Here is a 14,802-nt window from a genome sequence, read left to right as displayed (position 1 = left end):
GAAGTAAGAGTAGACAGAGCAATTGGAGGGCCTTTCCCAGGTGCTGGCACAGTCTTTCGATTCCCCCCCTGCCACACACAGTTGGCAAGAGACTTGTTTGCATGTGTGCTCACTGAAATATGTAAGTGGATCCTAAGAATACATAAGTAGAAATTTTAATATTTTCCTACACATGCTGTAAGTATACACAAACTCATTTTGCAGACTACTAGTCCAGATCAGTGCTTCTCAGTGGGGGCAGTTTTCTCCCTAGGGGAAATTTGTCAAGGTCTGTGGACATTTTGGGGCATCAAAGTTACGGAGGTGCTTCTTGTAGAGACTAAGGATGCTCTTAAATTTCCTACAGTGCACAGGACAGCCCTTCCTCATGAATTATCAAACCTATAATATCATCATAGACTAAGATTTAGAAACCCCAGTACAAACAAAGATTAAAATAGGGTCATGGTCATGGTTTAAAGGACAAGTGGATGCCGTCAAGATATATTATGGAAATTAGATGGATTTCAAACTTCTCATTAGTTAGAAATATTTAGAAAATCCCAGGTATAAATATGAGGTGCCACATGATACATGAATTATAGCTTTTTTTTTTTTTTTTAGAGAATTGGGGATAATTTTTTTAGATATTGGGAATAATACTTCATCTTTTATTATAGTCTTAATGTTTGTACACAAGTTATGTGGTGGACTATTTTGAGGGATTTTTTTTTTCCACATTGACGAGCAAGATAGGATTTTTGGCTGGGAGGACCAAAAGATAAAACCAAGGATATGATGTAGGTACTTACATAATCATTTTAAATGTAACTATATAAAAATATAAGAACCATTCTAAGCTCATGAGTGGAAAAACAAAACAGCCAGCCAGCCAGCTGGCTAGATTTGACCCATGGGCTGTAGTTTGTTAAACCCTTCTCTAAACAAATCATTTTAAGGCATAATAGCTGGAACATGTTGTAGGTATTTGAAACAGAACTGTATTCAAAGGTGTAGAATCTGTCTATAGAGTATTTAATCATTTTCTTTAACTATTTGCCTACAGGTGTGGAGTGGTGGGAGGAACCTTCATATTCATGAAAGAAAAAAGTATTTCAGCTTGTGTTAGTACTGGGTGACTAACCTGTGTACATTTAAAATCTTCACTGATTTGTCCTTTGCTGGCTATAGGTTTCCCCTGATGGAAGTTTGGTTTTTAAAACCTGATAAGCTACTGCCCTCTTGTGGGAAGCCCATGTCACCATGTAGCTTTGTTGCCTTTCTTCCTCTCTGATGTACACAGCTGCTGCCGCTCACTACAAATGGTCTCTCCTGGAGAAGACACCGTGATGCTTAATTATAACTCTAATGGTTGATTAATCATCACTGTGGCTTCTTCACATTAGTGATGGCTATAACACATTTGCAAAAGGAATAGAACAGATGTACTTCGAAACTTCCCTGTTTTATGCAGCAGTCTTGTTTGGTACTTCTTACAGACCACCTTTCAAACCTGGTTTTGCACACATGTAGAAAAGATCTATGTTTTATTTAACTATTCCTGGGTCAGGAAGATCTAGAGAAGGGATAGGCTACCCACTCCAGTATTCTTTGGCTTCCCTTGTGGCTCAGCTGGTAAGGAATCCACCTGCAATGTGGGAGACCTGGGTTTGATCCCTGGGTTGGGAAGATCCCCTGGAGAAGGGAAAGGCTATCCACTCCAGTATTCTGGCCTGGAGAATTCCACGGACTCTATAGTCCTTGGGGTCACAAGAGTTGGACACGACTGAGCAACTTTGACTTTGACTTTTACTTTTTCAATTTTACAGAACAAGTGAAATTTTGAAGGCAGATTCACAAGTATGAGTAGATAGTCAAATGCTACTAAGTCGTGTCCGACTCTGCGTTCCCATGGACTGTAGCCCTCCAGGGTCCTCTGTTCATGGAATTCTCCAGGCAAGAATACTGGAGTGGGCTGCCATTTCCTTCTCCAGGAAATCTTCCTGACCCGGGGATAGAACTCTGCATTACAGGCAGATTCTTTACCATCTGAGCCACCAGGGAAGCCAAAATTTTACAAATCAAAATTTTATGCTTTTCCTTTTTCAGTAGATCTTAGAGTAGAGTTTTTCTTTTGCTTTTCAGTTTTGAAAAAAATTACAGAAATCGCAGGCAGTTGCAAAGGTAGTACAGAGAGATCCCATGTGCTCTTTACCCATTTCCCCATGGTTAGATCTTACAAAATGATAGTACAGTATCAGAATGGAAACTGGCAATTAGTACAGTGTCTGTGTATAGTTAGGACTAGAGATCTCTTCAAGAAAATTGGAGATATCAAGGGAATATTTCATGCAAGGATGAGCACAATAAAGGACAGACACAAAGGACCTAACAGAAACAGAAGAGATTAAGACGAGGTGGCAAGAATACAAAGAAGAGGTTTACAAGAAAGGTCTTAATGACCTGGATAAGCATGATGGTATGGTCACTCACACATCCTGGAGTATGAAGTCAAGTGAGCCTTAGGAAGCATTACTACAAAGAAAGCTAATGGAGGTGACGAAATTCCAGCTGAGCTATTTAAAATTCTAAAAGATGATGCTGTTAATGTGCTACACTCAATGTTTGAACAAATTTGGAAAACTCGGCAATGGCCACAGGACTGGAAAAGGTCAGTTTTCATTACAATCCCGAAGAAGGACAATGCAGTGACTGTTCAAACTATTGTACAGTTGTGCTTATTTCACATGCTAGCAAAGTAATGCTCAAAATCCTTCAAGCTAGGCTTTAGCAGTTTGTGAACCAAGAACTTGCAGATGTACAAGCTGGGTTTAGGAAAGGCAGAGGAACCAGAGATCAAATTGCCTACATTCATTGGGTCATGGAGAAACCAAGGGAATTCCAGAAAAACACCTACTTCTGCTTCATTGACTATTCTAAAGCCTTTGAATGTGTGGATCACAACAAACTGGAAAATTCTTCAAGAGATGCAGTACCAGACCACCTTACCTGACTCCTGAGAAAGCTGTATGCAGGTCAAGAAGCAGCAGTTAGAACCGGACAGGGAACAACTGACTGGTTCAAAATTGGAAAAGATGTACAATAAAGCTGTATATTGTCACCCTGCTTATTTAACTTATATGCAGAGTACATCATGCAAAGTGCCAGACTGGATGAATCACAAGCTGGAATCAAGACTAACCTCAAATACACAGATAATATCACTCTAATGGCAGCAAGTGAAGAGGTACAGAGAACTTCTTGATGAGGGTCAAAAAGGAGAGTGAAAAAGCTGGCTTGAAACTCAGTATTCAAAAAACTAAGATCATGACATCTGGTCCCATCACTTCATGGCAAATAGAAATAGAAAAAGTGGAAGCAGTGACAAATTTTATTTTCTTGCACTCCAAAATCACTGCAGATAGTGACTACAGCCACAAAATTAAAAGATGCTTCCTCCTTGGAAGAAAAGCTATGACAAACCTAGACAGTGTATTAAAAAGCAGAGACATCACTTTGCTGACTTTGGTTTGAGAATATTGTATAAATAGAATCATATAATATGTAAGCATTTGAGATTGGGTTTTTTTTTCATTCAGCATAATGGTCTTGAAATATTATTATGTATTAATAATTTGCTCCTATTTTAATGCTGAGTAGTACTCTGTGGATAACCACAGTTTAGCTATGGCTCACAAATTTTAATAAGCTGCATTTTCAGTGTGTTTTTCAATTTTTCACTTCAGGCTTCTTTGACCCATAGGTTATGTTAGAAGTATATTGCTTAGTTTCCAAATGTTTGGAGAATTTCCTGTTATCTTTTATTGTTGATTCCATTGTGGTTGGAGACACATTTGCTATGATTTCAGTACTTCTAAATTTGTTGAGGTTTACTTTATGGCCCATGATATGGTCTATCTTAGTATATTCTGGAAGAATGGGTGCTTGGAAAGAATGTATATTTGTCAGCAAGTAGAATATTCTTTAAATGTCAATTAGACCCTGATGGTTAATGCTGCTGTTGAGTTCTGTATACTCTTTTTAATTTCCTGTCTTTCAGCTGTTGAGAGAGGGATATTGACATGTCCAACTGTAATCGTAGATTTGTCTTTTTCACCTATGTGTTTTACCTGGGTTTTCTTCACATGTTTTATACCTTGATTGCTTGGTACACACACTTGGGATGGCTATGTCTTCTTGCTAGATTGACCCTTTGATCATTATGCAAACTTCCTCTCTGTCTCTGATATTTTTCTTTGCTCAGAATCTATTTTAATTGATGTTAATATAGCCATTCCTGTTTGCTTTTGTTTAAACAGCTTTATTGAGATATAGCTCATTTACTGTACATTTACAGTACATTCATTTAAAATACACAGTCAATGGATTTTAGTATATTCACAGATGTGTGCACCCATTACCACGGTCAGTTTTAGAACATTATCATACCTCAGAAGGGAACGCTGTGTCCTTTAGTTATTGTCCTCCTGCTTCTTTCCCATTGTGCTCTGCTGTTACTTAGGTAACTGCTAAGTTTACTTTCTGTCTCTATAGATTTGCCTGTTTTGGACATTTTATGTATATATATATATATATATATATATATATATATATAATATGTAGGGTTTTTTTGGTGATCAGCTTCTTCACTAAGCACAGTGTTTTCAGGGTTCATCCATGTTATAGTATATATCAGTACTTCACTTCTTTTATGGCTGAATGATAGTCCATTGTATAGATATGTCACATTTTGTTTAGTTTCATTCATTTCATTTCCATTCATTAGTTTGTAGACTTCTGGGTTGTTTCTACCTATTTATTATAAACAGCATGTAGTTAAGTCCTATTTTAATCCACCATCCCAATTTCTATCTTCATTGGATATTTTTGACCTATTTATACTTATTATAATTATTGATGTGTTCAGGCTTAAGCCTGCCATTGTATTACTTTCTGTTATCTGTTTTTTGTTTCTGTTTTCTTTTACTGCCTTCCTGTGAGTTATATGAACATTTCTAAAGACTTTTTATTTATTTATTGTGTGTATCTCTTTGTATAGCTTTTTTAGTGCTTGCTTTTGAAATTTACAATCTGGCCCATTACAGAAAAATTTTGCTGACTCAAAGTCTAGACTTAAGAAAATGAGGGAGAAAGTGTTCATTGTCCAGAGTAAAATTAAAAGTATGTTATGTTTGTAGATATTAGGAATAGCACAAAAGTTGAGGAAGTTATCTTTCAGTGAGTCAACAAAAACATCACTCACATCATTGACAGACAAGTGAAATTCCAGCATATGTCTTTATTGTTCACTGTTTCAGGTTTTTCTGACTTTGTTTTATTCTTTAAATGAAATAACATGCAACATTTGTGTTGGAATTTTACTTGTTCATCACTTGCTACCATAGGTTAAGTAAAATGAGTTCCATGAAAATCATAACACATTCTGTGAGAATCAGTGGCTAAGTGAAATTTATGATCAAGTATGTATTTTATTATTTGGAAATTGTGTGCTTCAGATCCTTTCTGTCAGTAAAAATTATAATAAACTTACATTGTTGGTTGAGAATGTAATTATTTCAAATAGGTAAGAGATAGAAACAGTCTAAATATCTGTTGATAGATGGATAAAGGACAGACAGATGTATCATGTATGAGTAGTGTGTATTCACATATATGCATACTCACTTCCCCACCACCTCAAACCACTTCTTAATCATTTAACAGCACATCACTGTGAATTTTTAGAATAAAAGGTACCTACACTTTTAGTTTAATAATTTTAATTCAACAAACTGAACTGATAAAAAGCAAATATTTTTCTCGTACCTTCCATTTCACAGTATTTATTATCTTTACGTAATGGTCTGTGAGCTGCCCGCGGAGGTTGATTACCGCAGAATGACATTGCAAGTCTTATAGTTCAATGCTGTAATTATATGAATACAGTATTCCTGCTTCTGGGTATTGAGAAATTTTGCATCAGTAATCACTAAGCACCTCTGTTTCATGTCATATTAACTTTGCAGAAAGGACACTAGAGTTTACCCTTGTTTATTCCCTTGAGAATGGTGCAGGCTGTGAGCATAATATCCATGTGTTTGATGGATTTTCTAAAATGATGTTTCATAATCTGATGCAGGGCAGCAAGAAAGAGTCTAGTATTTTGACTGTAATACTTTTTAATATATATTTCTATTTGTGAAATCTTACTTAAGAATGTTGCTTTTAAATTATTCAGTGTTAGACTGTCTTCTCTGATCTGGTAGAGACCTTTCAGTCTCCACTGTGGTATTAAACAGCTGTGTGTATATAGAACATTTCCAACTGTTTTTTTTTTTTTTTTTTGGCATGAATGGCTTTCCCCGATGGAGTTTATGTGCAATATCTTAATTCTAAATTTGTCTTAACTTTTCCCCCTTCAGTTTAATGAGTGGTGTTAAGAATAATGTTGGAAGAGGAATCAATGTTGCCTTGGTAAATGGTAAGAATAATTATTTTACCTTACAAGTATGGTAGATATAAGGGTATAGTGGTATATAGGTATATTTATATGGCCCAAAATAAAACAGACTCTTATATCAAGAGATCAGGTAAGAAAGACTCAAGCTTGACATTAAAGCTCTCCCCCGACCCTCCCACAACATCAGCTATGAGTAGAGATGAGACACTGCATTTCAGTGTTTATATCATGTTCTCTTAGAAGCATCCAACTTGCTGTGCAGTGTATAGAGAGCCTCCCATGAGATTGTCAGGGTACAACATTATCTAACAATTGATGAATTCTTGCTGTAGATATTGGAATCCTAACGTAATATGTCAGAATGATCTCTGTTCGTTTCTAAGGCAAACCATTCAGTATCATGGTAATCCAAGTCTATGCCCCGATCAGTAACACTGAAGAAGCAGAAATTGAATGGTTCTATGAAGACCTACAAGACCTTTTGGAACTCACACCCAAAAAAGATGTCCTTTTCATTATAGGGGACTGGAATGCAAAAGTTGGAAGTCAAGAAACACCTGGAGTAACAGGCAAATTTGGCCTTGGAATACTGAATGAAGCAGGGCAAAGGCTAATAGAGTTTTGCCAAGAGAACACACTGGTCATAGCAAACACCCTCTTCCAACACCACAAGAGAAGACTCTACACGTGGACATGACCAGATGGTCAACACCAAAATGAGACTGATTATATTCTTTGCAGCCAAAGATGGAGAAGCTCTATACAGTCAGCAAAAACAAGACTGGGAGCTGACTGTGGCTCAGATCATGAACTCCATATTGCCAAATTCAGACTTAAATTGAAGAAAGTAGGGAAAACCACTATTCAGGTATGACCTAAATCAAATCCTTTATGATTATACAGTGGAAGTGAGAAATAGATTTAAGGGCCTAGATCTGATAGACAGAGTGCCTGATGAACTCTGGACAAGAGGTTTGTGACATTGTACAGGAGACAGGAATCAAACTATCCCCAAGAAAAAGAAATGCAAAAAAGCAAAATGGCTGTCTGGGGAGGCCTTACAAATAGCTGTGAGAAGAAGAGAAGCGAAAAGAAAAGGAGAAAAGGAAAGATATACCCATATGAATGCAGAGTTCCAAAGAATAGTAAAGAGATAAGAAAGCCTTCCTCAGTGATCAGTGCAAAGAAATGGAGGAAAACAATAGAATGGGAAAGACTAGAGATCTCTTGAAGAAAATTAGAGATACCAAGGGAACATTTCAGGCAAAGACGGGCTCAATAAAGAACAGAAATGGTATGGACCTAACAGAAGCAGAAGATATTAAGAAGAGGTGGCAAGAATACACAGAAGAACTGTACAAAAAAGATCTTCACGACCCAGATGATCACGATGGTGTGATCACTCACCTAGAGCTAGACATCCTGGAATATGAAGTCAAGTGGGCCTTAGGAAGCACCAAAGAATTGATGCTTTTGAACTGTGGTGTTGGAGAAGACTCTTGAGAGTCCTTTGGACTGCAAGGAGATCCAGCCCATCCATCCTAAAGGAGATCAGTCCTGCGTGTTCGATGGAAGGACTGATGTTGAAACTGAAACAATAGTACTTTGGCCACTTGATGCGAAGAGCTGACTCATTTGAAAAGACCCTGATGCTGGGAAAGATTGAAGGCAGGAGGAGAAGGGGATGACAGATAATGAGATGGTTGGATGGCATCACTGACTCAATGGACACGAGTTTGAGTAAACTCCAGGAGTTGGTGATGGACGAGGAGGCCTGGTGTGCTGCGGTCCATGGGGTTGCAAAGAGTCAGACACAACTGAGCAACTGAACTGAACTGAACGTGATATAGACTGACATGAATGCGGGTATGTAGAATGACAGAAGGTGCTGGAGTATTTCATATGGTGTGGGGTTGAATGAAGAGTCAGAGTCAGTTGTAATTTTTCAGTATTGTCCACACTGAATCTTGAACATCTCAAGTGTTCTTGAAAAATCACATCTGAATATATGAACCTGTGAAATGAGACCCAGCTGCATACTTCTTTTTGGCACAGTCACCCTCTGAAGAGTCACCCTCTGGGGAGAAGAGAATCCACACCCACCTTCTCTAGTTCATACTGTAGGAAAATAATTTCTATAGCTTTCACAATGAGAGAGATATTTTTGTTTCTAGTTTCTGCATTTTCCTTTGTATAAAAGATTCTATGCATATTTGTCCAATTGATAGCAAATAAAACGTTTTAAAAGAAAATTAAATACAAATTTTTTTTGCAAGATTGCTTTAATAACAGAAAATAGCATGGATTCATTTTTTTTTAAGGTTTATGTATTTGTGGGTAATTTTTAAATAAGGGAAGACAGTAACACATAAGGATGAAAAATATATAACTTTGAATTTGAATTGTCTAAAGTCAGTAGTAATTTCTGTTTGCTACTCTTCAGCTTACAAAATTAATGAGAAAGTCCTATTCAAAAATTACCCTTTTAGAAAAAAATTTTAGATGCATGCAATCCAAATTTTAAGTATTTGTCATAATAATTCTCTGCTAATGGATTCACATTGGACAAGATCATATGTCTTATACAATGTAGAGTATATTTCAGTTATGTAATTTGCTATGAATTCAATCTCTTTTAGGCAAAACGGGAGAACTAATAGACACCAGATTTTTTGACATGTGGGGAGGAAGTAAGTATGAATTACGTGTAACTGTTCTGTTGCTTGCACTAAATCATACCAATATAATGTAGTCCGTTGATGAGAAAATAATGGTACTATTTGGTTTTCATTTTGTTTCTTTTCACTGAATGTCCAGCTCATATTTAAATGATTAGTCATACTGGATGCACTTCACTTTTTTATAAAAATCGTTGGTGATGTGTGATTAAGAGCAGTGATAATCACACTTGAGATTTGTTAAAGTCTGAGTCCTGTTTTCTGCAGGACAACTAATTCAAAGCTTTAGGCTGCTTTGGGTTTCTGTCTGAAATTTCTAAAAAAAAAAAGAATAAGTAATTTGAAGAAGGGCTTAACCAGTGTAATCGTGTTTACTTCACTGAATTGATTTTTTTGCATAAAATTTTCAGTCTCAAAACTAAGTTCATAACCAGGATTATTATTCAAATAGATGAATATTTGAGAGAAGGAGTAGAATTTTCTTTCCAGTTTACTGTACTTAGAGCAGTCCACAGATAATCTTCCTAATTTGGCAGTTCCAACGAGCAGGTGGAAATTAGTCACCAGCCTGCAGAGGGAAGGACCTGGCACCTCAAAGAAGGTGGTGCCTGAAAGAGAGACTTCTTCCTCAAGTCTAAAGGAAGGCCAACACTGATTTAACTGTTGATTCTTTTCTAAGTTGAGGCTCTCCCCTGCACCTCCTCATCCACTTTACGAATTCCCTGGAAGCCAGCAGTTGTTAGGCTTCCCAATTTTATCTTGTTCTCAGACCATTGAGCTTTTCTGATATTTCTTCAGCCTGTAATGAGATGCCATGTATTATTTATTTTTTAAATGAGATCAGAACTTCTCATGGTGTCAAAACGTGTATGTTGTCAACTTAAAATGTGTCATCAGTTTTAGATTCTAAAGGAATAATTGTTTCTAACAAAATTTATCACATGGAAAACCTCTTCTAAAACTGTTGTTGAAATCAGTCATGTGACCGGAAGCTCTGGTATTTCATCTCAGGTCAGCAAACTACGCTGAAAATACCCCTCAGATTTAGAAGTAGTTGCCATCTTTAGATTTAAGTAGAAGTTATTTGTTAGCTGCTCTGTTACATTTTTTTCTGAATTAAAAACACTATTACTTTAAGATAGAATCCAGTTTTAGAGAAATCTTTGGAACCTTTGCTGTGGAAAGAAAGTGAATAGTTTTGAAGTAGTATTAGACTTGGGCATTTAGGAATCTGACATTGTAAGGAGTTCAAGATGTAGAATGATTTGTATTGATAGTTCCCAATCAGCCTCTTTGGTATCACCAGTTTATAGTCACCAACATGGTTTAATCCTTTGTGAATCTTAATACTGCAGATGAAGCAGGTAATGACTACAATATTTGCCTTAATTAGTTTGACTTTTGGTGATAACTAGCTTACATTTCTTCCCCTAGTTTATAGTAGGTAGATATTCCCAGAAGATTCCTTAAATCACTATGGATGTATGTACACTTGTCCCACAGTATCTGCAGGGGACTGGTTCCAGGACCCTCTACAGATAGCTCGTAATCTTCAGGTGCTCAAGGTCCATAATTGGCCCTCCGTACCTGCAATTCTGCATCCTCGGATTCAACTAAATGAGGATCACATGGTACTGTAGGATTTATTGAAAACAAATCTGTGTATAAGTGGACTCCTGAGCTCAAACCCCTGTTGTTCAAGGGTCAGCTGTGTACATATTTATATTATTTTTTTAAAATTACAGATCCTTTTGTGCAGTAAATAAAAGTTCTCTTTTTTAGAAAAGTATCTGTGCAAACAACTTTACATATACTCAGGGAGTCCATGAACCTTTCTCCTGTCTCCTAAACTTCTTACTTGAAATCATGTCATACTTTAATATGCTATGGATTTTTCATTTAGCCCCTGGAGTATCAGTTTGAAACACACACAGGGTGAATCAGAATTGGGAAATTTTAAGTTTATATGAAACTTAATTTTTATCCTGTTCATAAGATTTGTTTCTCTTTTGGTTTCTCTACATTAGAAATTATCAATTTACAAACACTTCATTTTTTGTACTGTTAAGTTCTAAGAGATTATCATGATGGTTAGTCATTAAAAAAAAAAAAACAAAAACACTTAACCCTTTCTGTTTTTTTTCAGATGTGGCCCCATTTATTGAGTTTCTGAAGGCCATACAAGATGGAACAATAGTCTTAATGGGAACATATGATGATGGAGCAACCAAGTATGTAAATTTCAAAATATATGCAACTTTGCAGATCTATAATTTATAATAACATAAGCAAAACATTTTCAACGAAAAAATTTATAAACAGTCAAGTAATCCAACTTTCAGATAAACACTGTTAACTTTTAAAAATTTTACTTTCTGTGTAATTATCATTCATCTATGATTGCGAAATTAGAGTCACATTGCACATAAAGTTTGCTATATTCTTTTATGTTCTGTTTTTAACAACTGTAAATTGTTTTCTCTGACAATAATATTCTTTAGTACCATTTTCTTATGGCATTTCCCAAAGTGTGTCTGTCCTGTGAAACCCCAGTCCTTTAAAACTGTAGTGGCTCTTCTAATCTTTTATCATGTTAAGTTTCTAGGTCATTTTACCCTCCTGGTTGCATTTCTTGGGCATTCTCTAGGTGATCATTGTCCCTCTTAAAATGAAGCCCCAAGTTGGCCATAGTGTTCCCGAAGTGGTCTGGCCAGTACAGGGTACAGAGGAGGTGCTCACTCACCATGTTTGAGAAATTACGGTTAATGTTCATGAAGACTAGTGATGCATTCATGTTCTTTAGGCAGTCATGTCACAGTGTTCGTCAACTTAAAGTCTCAGATCTCTTCATTTGATCTCAGAGGTTTTTTTTTTCGTTTTTTTTTTTTTAAATCACTGACAAGTCAGGTCCTTCTCCCCATTCAGAACTTGGTTTTGTTTAATGTGAATGAAGACTTTATATTCATATATCCTTGTTAAATTTAATTTTGCTGTTATTGGCCCACTTGGTCTTGATGCTGACATTTGTCCTATGAGATTTCCATTGTCTAGGCTTTGTACTCTCTCCAGAGTCATTCAGATTTCTAAATCTAAGTCATCAATGATAAACATGTTTACTACAGGCAGTGTGCCACCAACTGGAGACCACTTCTGAGGGATTCATCTATTAGCCAGCTGCAGAAACTACTTTTTAGTTTCCAATGTACTCTAATAGGCATACTGTCCAGTTGCTGTTTAATTATTTAATTTTCTGAGACTGTCAGATGCCTTCTTGAAATTCATGGATAATGCTAATTATAATACCCTGGCTTACTGCCCCAAAACTGCGTATAAAGCTGAAAGTATGAGATGATGTTTACATGGCTTTATTAATCTAGCCCCCTTCCTACTACTCTTTCTCTTTTTTTTCTTATTCTTTCTTTAATACTCACAGGATCTCCTTCTTGTAATCCATTCTAAAATTTTGCTAGGAGTTAGATTTAGTTTTATTGAATTATTGTTTTTAAAAATTCCCTTGTTTTTTTTAAAAACTGAAATATTTAACTTTTAACGTCTTAACGTCTTCACTTTCCATGATGCTTCTAAAATAACTGACATTACCTTGAAGATTATATTAACAAGTTCCTTAAGAAATTAAGTGTGTCACGTGTGGGCCTCGAGGCTTAAATTTGAAGTACTTACTATGAACATTCCTGAGCCACTTTTCCCTTTTTATGTTGATCAAAGAGTGTTTGCCTCCTTGGAAAAGACAGTTGTGTTTTGATCTCGATACCCTATCATTCTCCTGAAACAGTGGATCCCCTCATTATTTATACTTGGCAGCAAAATTTCTCTCTGTGGCCTTTAGTAGTTTTATGAACCTCATCTCATTTTGAGCACTCAGGTCTTCCTGGTAGTAGTATTAAAAGTGTTGTCATTAGTAACATGGTTTGCCTTGTATTTTTGCACACTCCTTTTCTTAATTTGAACCCATCATGGGATAGACATGGACTCTGGCAGTTCAAACCCAGATTGTTCCAGGGTCAGTTATATATCTCCAGAATTAATGCTGTGTATAAATGTATTAGTTACACTGCACTGCCTTTTAAAGAAATGGGATATTTTGACATCTGCTATATCAAGCACTCAAAATATTGACTGTGTTGCATGGTTTTCAACATTTCTTTGAACCATGAAATCATCTTTTATTTAGTTACATAGAAGATAGCAAAAAGGAATAATAAAATTCTACATAAGCAGATTAGAAAAGCTCAGAAATTGTTGAGGAAGTTGTCTTGTTATAAACTTGTAGTTAGCTAGACACAGGGACATATGGCATGGGTGCCCAAGCCCACCCCCAGGTTTGGTTATTCACTGGGAGGAATTCAGGACTCTGCTTATAGACCTGCTCACTCAGGGCTACGATTTGTTACAGCAAAAAGATGCAAAGCAGAATCCGCGAAGGGCAGCTAGTTCAGAGCAGAGTCTGGAGGGAACCAGGGCACCAGGCCTGAGTTTCCAAGAGTCTTCTCCCAAGCGGAGTGACACAGAACATGCTTAATTCCTCTAGCAAGAGATTGTGACAACACTGGGATGTGCTGTCCACCAGGGAAGCTTATTAGAGCTCACGGCCCAGGGTTTTTACTGGGAGCTGGTCATGAGGCACCATCTGCCTTATGCATCCCCAAATTCCAGATTCCCAGCCAGAAAGTAGGTGTTTCGTATAAACTACTTTGTTTGCACAGTTTAGACACATGAGAGCCATTCTGATCAGTTATGGGAATGGGGGAGCCTTCCCAAATCCAAGCTTCCAGAGCCAGCCAAGGACCAGTCTTACTCTTAGGCCTTTCTAAGCCCTGCTGTAGTAATCCTTTTCTGCTTAGGACCTCAGGGTATTCTCAAGGGAAAGTAAGGAAAGATGAGCAGAATCAAAATGGAAAGCTCAGTTTCATGTTGCTGCTAGATTGGTTAGTTTATTCATGCAGATCAAAACAACAACTTCTATAATTTGGAAATGCAGAAGGAAAAATGACTGTCCTTCATTATATTTCTTAATTGTAAAGTTTTTTAGATAAGAAAAAATTGCATGTACTTCTGGCAGGGGGCCAGGCCTGCATTTGGATAACCACCTACTATGAAGGCATTTTTTGTGTATGAAGCAATCTCTTGGCATTTGTGAACCTAACATTCAGCTATTTACAAGCAGCCCTGAAGCCTGCACCCTGAGGTGCAATTTGTGATTTTTCTGAGATGTAACTGACTGAAGCCGGTAGGCCTTCCTCCAGGAGGTTGTCACTAGGCTGCCCTAGTAAGCACGACCTCTGTTCTGCACCATTTATTCTAGATAAAGCAGCAAAATTCACTACTAGTGCTGATACCAGTAAAAAGTTCTAATTAAGGGGCCAGCAGTAGAACATTTGAATAAACTAAAGAGTGGAATGTAATAGTCTGCAGATCCATGACATACTAACACTGTTCAGAAGCAAGAAAACAGTTCAGACAATACTTTCAGGGGATGTCCATCTACTACAGAAATTGCTTACCAAATAGGCAGATGAATGAAAGTGATAGCAATTCATGTAAGGACGATTACAAGAAACACAGCTACAGACCCACTTTGGGGAGAAAGCCAGACGCAAGTACGTGTAGTTGTGTGTGAAGGTGTCAGAATCTTCAGAAGCTGAGACTTCACTGGTCCTTTTGCAC

At 36.9% G+C, this 14,802-nt stretch overlaps 1 protein-coding gene across 2 annotated transcripts in view; it reads left to right on the top strand.

The window, feature by feature from the left end:
- The window catches only part of FAM3C (FAM3 metabolism regulating signaling molecule C), a 54,291-nt gene that overhangs the window by 35,267 nt on the left and 4,222 nt on the right, over positions 1-14,802 (top strand). For both annotated transcript variants that reach the window (NM_001099147.1, XM_024990907.2), the window contains 3 exon segments: positions 6,402-6,460; positions 9,079-9,129; positions 11,264-11,348. In NM_001099147.1, coding sequence (NP_001092617.1) covers positions 6,402-6,460; positions 9,079-9,129; positions 11,264-11,348 — 195 coding nt within the window.

The sequence above is a fragment of the Bos taurus genome, chromosome 4, assembly GCF_002263795.3.
Source record: "Bos taurus isolate L1 Dominette 01449 registration number 42190680 breed Hereford chromosome 4, ARS-UCD2.0, whole genome shotgun sequence".
Classification (NCBI taxonomy): domain Eukaryota; kingdom Metazoa; phylum Chordata; class Mammalia; order Artiodactyla; family Bovidae; genus Bos; species Bos taurus.
The sequence above is the reverse complement of the archived record's forward strand: the minus strand, read 5'-3'. Positions and strand labels throughout refer to the sequence as shown.